Source organism: Bidens hawaiensis, unplaced genomic scaffold (assembly GCF_021521415.1).
Source record: "Bidens hawaiensis isolate Kalapana, Puna unplaced genomic scaffold, B.hawaiensis_p1.1 tig00037817_1, whole genome shotgun sequence".
Lineage (NCBI taxonomy): Eukaryota > Viridiplantae > Streptophyta > Magnoliopsida > Asterales > Asteraceae > Bidens > Bidens hawaiensis.
Genome location: NW_027496626.1, coordinates 103588 through 110688, shown reverse-complemented (window position 1 = coordinate 110688; position 7101 = coordinate 103588). Strand labels below are relative to the sequence as shown.

General features: G+C 34.8%; 1 protein-coding gene across 1 annotated transcript; it reads right to left on the bottom strand.

The window, feature by feature from the left end:
• Positions 1–384: 384 nt before the first annotated feature.
• On the bottom strand, positions 385–4229 carry LOC143589801 (serine carboxypeptidase-like 13). The gene is made up of 14 exons (XM_077070455.1): positions 4075–4229; positions 3805–3950; positions 3637–3710; positions 3430–3552; positions 2706–2808; positions 2587–2624; positions 2306–2407; positions 2149–2235; positions 1995–2066; positions 1839–1910; positions 1429–1577; positions 1202–1315; positions 976–1030; positions 385–480 (listed from the first exon to the last, which is right to left on the bottom strand). Exons 1-14 carry the CDS (start codon positions 4224–4226, stop codon positions 385–387), a joined length of 1383 nt encoding a protein of 460 aa, XP_076926570.1. The 5' UTR covers positions 4227–4229.
• Between the last annotated feature and the right edge of the window lie 2872 nt (positions 4230–7101).

The following is a 7101-nucleotide window of genomic DNA, read 5'->3' as shown; positions in this document are numbered from 1 at the left end:
CAAAAGGGTGTGGGTTCTAATTTCACTAGAGACATTTTAACCAAGTATTTTACACAACCAAATCATAAGACCCAAAAAATTAAGGCTTATTAAAAAATAAAATTGTTTAAACCTAATAAGGTACCCTTTTTATTAAGGCCCAAAAAAGTTTTCGTCTTCGGTCCAAATTTTTTAACCATTCTCGGAGCCGGGCCTGTGAATAAATATATACAACTTATGCCTTTGACATTTGAAACACACCTTCAAATAAATTAAAATACAATAAAAGTTCAATCAATATAACTAAAAATACATAATGATTTCAGTTCGTGAAGCAAGCTATCCGTAGTTCTTTCATAACTGATTTGACATTGAAAGTTTGCAAAGTTGCTTATCTCCAATTATTCAATAACTGCTTGAACCAATCCTTGAGGCAAGCCATCGTTCAATCACATCCATAGTTTCTTTTGGTTTGTCCACCGGCACTAAATGTCCTGCGCCCTGCGGAAATTCCAATTTCACAAAGACATAATTATAACATTTATGGATGCAAAATAAAGGAACCTAAAGAAAACCAGAAACCCAAAAATTCAATTATGGATGTGTAAACGCGGTGGAAGGGGGGGGGGGTGTTTAGGTACCTACTTTATGGGTATTTTTTGAAACCGGTCACATACCCCATTTACCGAATCAAAACTAAATATATTACAGACAAATTAGATTTTAATATTTCTAACTACGACTCATCTGCTGATTGTAGGCCATAGTGACAATGTGAATAATGAAAGTCCTAACTTAAATTTTTAGTTATTAGGGGCAAGCCTACTCTATCAGAGAAGTAATGATCGATAGGTACCAACAAAATACTAATTAAGTACCGGACCAGGCAGATTACCCATAAACTACCCATTCCCAACAGAATTTAAGTAACTACATAATTTCTAAATATGATAGAAAACACAAATTTCCTTATAAAAATAATGAACTAGTTCTCACTTTAACCGTAGCAAATGTCAGTGAGAAATCATTTTGTGCATAAGTCATTTGATATCTGCAAGACAAAAAAACATGAATTTAAAACACATAAATTAACACATGCCTCAAGTATCAATCTTAATCCTCTTATTGTTATGAATAAATTTTCTTGATGTTCAAATATATATGTGAAAATGACCACAAATTAAATTGAAAAAATGGGTTAATGAATGGTGCCAAGTCATACCCTCCAACTTGACCATCAACGAAGTATGGCTCCCATGGTTCTTCAACTCTAACACCAAGAGAAGCTATCCACTGCTCCATACCAACATATGGGAATGTCATGTCATGGTCACCACTGCCAGTTAATGAAACAAAATTCTTTTCACACGAAATCTGATTTGCGATGACAATTAAATAGTAGATTAAGGCTGGAGTGTAAACCGATATCATATTTTCATGTTACGATACCTAAATATCAAAGCGCGGCAATTTTTTCTAGTAAGTTTTTTATGGTAAGAAAAGCTACTAAAAATATCATAAGAGTAACAAAATGTGTCATGTTTTCCTTCTGCATAATGCATGGTTGTGTTCATCAACTCCCACGTTCCGATTGTACCCTAAACACAAGTGACAGAATATGGTTCAATAATAATATATAGGGGTCGGATTTGGTATAAATGTAATTAACCTATTAAACATACAAATAAGTAGAATAATTATTATTACGTACTCTACAGTTTTGAACTAGACTAATTACACTACAAAAATCGAAGTACGTAGAGTCATAATTGGTCCAGTTCAAAACGTGTAAAGTAATAATAATTATCCTGGTATTAGCATAATTACGTACTCTTTTATTTGTATTCGATCCAAATTACCTGAGAAATGTTCAAAGCCTGTTGTGCGGTGTCAGTGTTAGCCCAAATTTGTATGCCGTCAAAAGCCTCCTCCTAAAAAGTGCGAAAAGTATGAGAGTTTTGTTAGTTTTCGAATCATGCAAGCGTGCATATGAGAAAGAGATATATATAGAGTACTTGACATGGCATGGAATTTGATTCATCACAAAACGGTTCCAGTATGTTGTTCATACTAATTCGATCCGTGCACTGTAATTCAAAATTTTAGACAACATTGCATCATGTTGATCACGAATTGCACATATTTTTAAAAAGAATTTAAACTACTCACTGTTTTGTAACTTTGAAGACTTTGTGCACATAATGAGTTTGCTGTATCAGAGTTGATATAGTTACCATGACAGTTTTCTATACCCAACTGCAAACAAAAATAATAAAATAAATGAAATACACTGTTATACGTAAATACTTTAAAAATTAAGAAATACCTTATAAGTATCATCTGATATTAGTGCCATACGGTGAGCGTATTTAAATCTTGAATTGAAGTCCATGAATTTATCCGTGAGAGGACTGCCAAGAATGTACCCCTATATCCGTTGAAATTTTAGTTAAGATTTGTGTATTGAAAAGAATTATATAAACTAGCTATTTAGACTTTACTATGACGGTAGTTAAAAGAGGTACGATTGTAAATCGTGTTTAGTGTGTAGAGGGTTAAACAATTTAATGGCATTTCAAGGTTTTTATGGTTAATTTGATCATTTACTTGAATATTTAGTCTCGGTTGGTCTCCACGTTCGTTGCCTGTAAATACGACAATGATCAGAACACGACAGATTTAGCGTATCGTCTAATGAAATATTAAGGAAATCAAGTTATAAATACCTTCATATACTTTCATGGTGATGATAGGAGTGACAAGACCCATGTAAGATATCCCTCCCATGTAAAGTGGATTCTTCAAAAACTTAGGGTGGCCAATGAGAAACTATTCATCAAACAAAACAAAACAAAACAAATTAATAAGAGGAAAAGGTAAAAATCAAGGATACAAAGTACATGTTCTTCTCGTAAAAAAAAAAAACAAAAGAACAGCCTAATTATAGCATTCTCAACCTGTTCCCCATCATTATCTCTATAATTACACTAAAAACAATACATTTTTCTCTCCTGTTAAATTAAATAATATTTTTTACACCTTTATTATTACAGTTTTCTCTTTCTCTACTCACAACCAATCCAACAAATATTAGAAAATAAATAGGGGACAAACAATGTTTCTCCAAATTTACAAAAAAATCACTACATTTCTCTCTTCACCTTATAATTTACACTCACAATCTCACCTTATAATTTGCAAACTTTCTTCGCGTAATTATAGGTAATGAGATGTGAATGCTCTAAGTAAGTATTGTTGCGTCTTCAAAGGCAACAACTCATATATAGGAAAATGTGAACACTCCTGTTTTTGCGGTAGTGTATTTTAAAAGATTTTTTTTTTTTTGAAAGACAACTTTCTGTTATTTGTAAATTTGGAATTTTTAATAGTTTCCTTCAAAAGTAATATTTGACCTAAGATTAGTAGAGAAAAAGTTTACATCTATTATACCTTTTTCACAAATTCATGAGCTTGGTCAGCCACAATACTATCGCTACTAACCCATGCACTTTTTGTTTTAGCATAGGAAAATCCAGTGCCAGCAGGAATATCCACAAGTACGATACTAGCCGTCTACATTAATAATAATTAATTTATAAAATGAAAATATATAAAGTAATTAATATGAATAATGGAAAATAAGAAGGTTATATCAACCTTTGTCCATGAGTATTGATTCGTTACTAAGGTGGCATTTGTGATGCCATTATCGACGTTAATGTTAAGAGGACCTACAATTAATCATGACACAAAACAATTGCAGCATTACTTTACTGTTTAAAACAAGTAATCAAAGTTAATTAACTTAACATATTACACACGTACCCATTTCATATAAGAAAGCAAGCAAGGCAGAAGACCCAGGGCCACCCGGGATATAACATATAACCGGATCTTCTTCAGGATTGTTTTGTGACTCAACAAAATAATAGAACAATTGGACTTCTTCATTCTTCCCTACTCCAACATAACTTCGATTCCATACAAAATACATAACGTTAATTAGAATATAATTAATATACGAACAATACGTGAGCAAGTTAATTATGTGATTTGAATAAAAGTAAAATCGATGGTTGTTAGGATAATACATACCCGGTTTCAAGTTTGAAAGGAAGATCACCAGGATATCCGGGGAGGTTTTTGACGATTGTTTGTGAATGTGATAAGGTTATGAAGTGGGATTGAAATGTTAGAAGAACAATAAAATGAGAGAGAAGCATCAAATTTTCTTGATTACACCTCATTGTGGTAATTAGCTTATTAAGGTTATTGTTTAGGTTATGAATTGAAGGCAAGTTCTCATTGGTTTGTCGGATGATATATATAGAGGATCGATGTCCTTGGGCTTTCTTTAAGTTATACGCATTTATTAAGCACCATCGTATTAAAAAATGCCAGATGCATATTAATTAAATGTATGCGTTTTCCATGTGTGGAAATTAATATATTGACAAATTATCTTGATACCAGCAATTACTATAATATAAATAAGAACTTTGGTGTCGCAAGTGGCCTGCCAGTATCGTATTGATCGATGAATTTTGTTTTTTTTTTTCAGTTATTATAATAAATGTAATGGAAACCGATCAAACGCCAACTTTTTTTAGTTTCAGCACAATAACAAACCTGAAAGAACCGTCCGAGTTTGCGCAGACTCGCTGACTTATTTAAAGCCCATGATCGACAACGCTCGGGTTTTACCAATGCGCAAGTTTACCAACCGACCTCCCACCCGAATTGGTCGTTGGTCCACCTCATTTTTTATATTTTTTTTGTTTTTTAGTTATGGTATCGTAACGTACGTAATCAAAACCAACCGAATTCATGTCAAGTTACCGCGTCAACGCTCAGGACCACAAAGTTTGGGTCTTACCACCGCCCGGGTTTTCCAACCAAATAAACATCGTTTAAAATATTTTGTTTTATCATATGTAAGCCGTGATGTAGGGTTTATCAGCAATTTGGCTATGAAAAGGGCATCTAACGCTGTGGAACTGATGAGCTGTCTCTCAAAACTTCGGGATCCTCAATGCAAGCTTATTTTGCTTCGCTCATGTATGGGAGTCGCAAAGCTTTTGTTCAGTTTAAGAACGTGCCAACCTATGTATGGGTAAGCTGCTTATATATTTGACAATGACCTTCGAAGGGCGATTGAGGAAATCGTGGTTTGTGGGGGTCCGTTATCCGAGGGATCTCCAATGGAGGTTAGCATCACTTCCGACCCTTTTTGGGGGGTTGGGTCCATGTTCGGGTGAGGATGTATCTGCATACACTTTTGTGGCTTCGAGAGCAAAATTATGGTGTTTGTAAGACCATATTCTTCAGGGTTGTGATATTTATGGGTTGGACTCTGATTATGGGTGTGTGATGGATCGTTTACGTACTTCACTTCCGGATTTTAATCTTAGCGGGTTCTCTAATAAGGGCACTGCCCCCATAAAACCCAACATGTTGTGGCGAGTGCTTTATTTAGTAGAATCGTCCAGAGCTTAGAAGTGAAGTTTGGTCTATCCCCTCGCCAAAAGGCGGCGTTGGAATGTCTTCGGGCTCCTCGGGCTCAAGATTTTCTAACGGCCATCCCCACCGAAAGATTAGGCCAACATATGTTGGGTTTGAAGTATCGGGCTATCCTTAAGTACCGGCTAATGGTCCTTATGTTCCCGACTGATGAGCATTGCCCAATTTGTCGCAAGGTCTCTTTGGATTCCTTTGGAGACCATGCGGTGCAGTGCAAAGAATTGTCTGGCTTTAAATACAAATACGATTTGGTTAGAGATGTTATGTGTGAGTCCTTAAACGGGCAGGGATTTTTGCTAAAAAGGAGGTTGTTAACTTTCATACGGATTCTCTTAAGGGAGGTCTACTTGACGAACATCTGATATTCTTGTGTTCGGATGGGTAGGGGAAACACGCATGTGTGGATCTTACATGATTGCCTCCTCTTGTTGGGCTCACTGACCGTGGGTTTGTTGGGTCAGGCTGCGTTGAAGGCTGAATCGGGCAAAGTTGTAAAACACGAGAAAGCTTGTTTAGAGAATCAACATGTGCTTCTCCTATTTGCTTTTGATACATTTGGTTTTCCGGCCCCAGAGATTGTGAATTTTTTTAGTACGGTTCAGCGTGTCGTACATGGTACCTCTTCGGCTCCTAGGTTCTAAAGCTTCGTTTATAGTAGGATTAGCCTTGCTATTCAAAAGGGGGTTGAGGCGCAGCTTGTTGCCCGTTTGCCTGCCACTTTATTGTAATCGTTTTTGAATTTGATAGTAAAGTGTAGAGATTCATTGGCAATTGGGTAAAATAATAATAATAATAATAATAATAATAATAATATGTAATGTTTTTATTATATGTTAATTTGACGAATTAATTTTTTGGGTTTTAATGCACAAATTTTACCAAGGTGTCTATATCGTAACGAACACAGTCGATACTGACCGAATTCATGTCGACTCGTTGTTGTAACGCTTCGGTTTTACCAACGTCCGTATTTCAACATTGGGGTTTTGGCGACTGCCCTGGCGCAACACGTCGGGTAGAAAAACCAGTTTTATATATATATATATATATATATATATATATATATATATATATATATAAAGCATAAGTGAGGGACCTCTTAAATTTTAATAGGTACCAAACTCAATGTTTTATGTACTACACACAATGCATCAAAAATATAAAAATTAATGGTAATAAAGTCTTTTCATTTCTTTAAAATATACTTATAACTTTGGTCCCTCAACTTCACTATTTTTTTGTAAATTTAGATAATAGTTACACATATGCCCCCTAATTCAAAACCAACTGCCTCTCGACTTTTTAACGGTCATATCTTTTCACACGTTAATATTTTTCTTAAAATAACTACATCATAAAAATGAGTATTTTATTCTCTTTAATTTGAGTATGATATTGCTATAGTTTTTTAGTTTTAAAAAGTTAATATGTTACGCGATTACCGTGTAGAACTGGTCACAGGTCAAGTCGGTGAGCTTGGGTCATTTATAAAAGTGGATTAGGGTAAGAACAAGTCGATACAAGAAAAATGGCTAATTTGGTTCGGGTTCGAGTAGATAGGGTCCAGGTCAGACCGATGTTGAGTCGGAACGGGTTTATGAC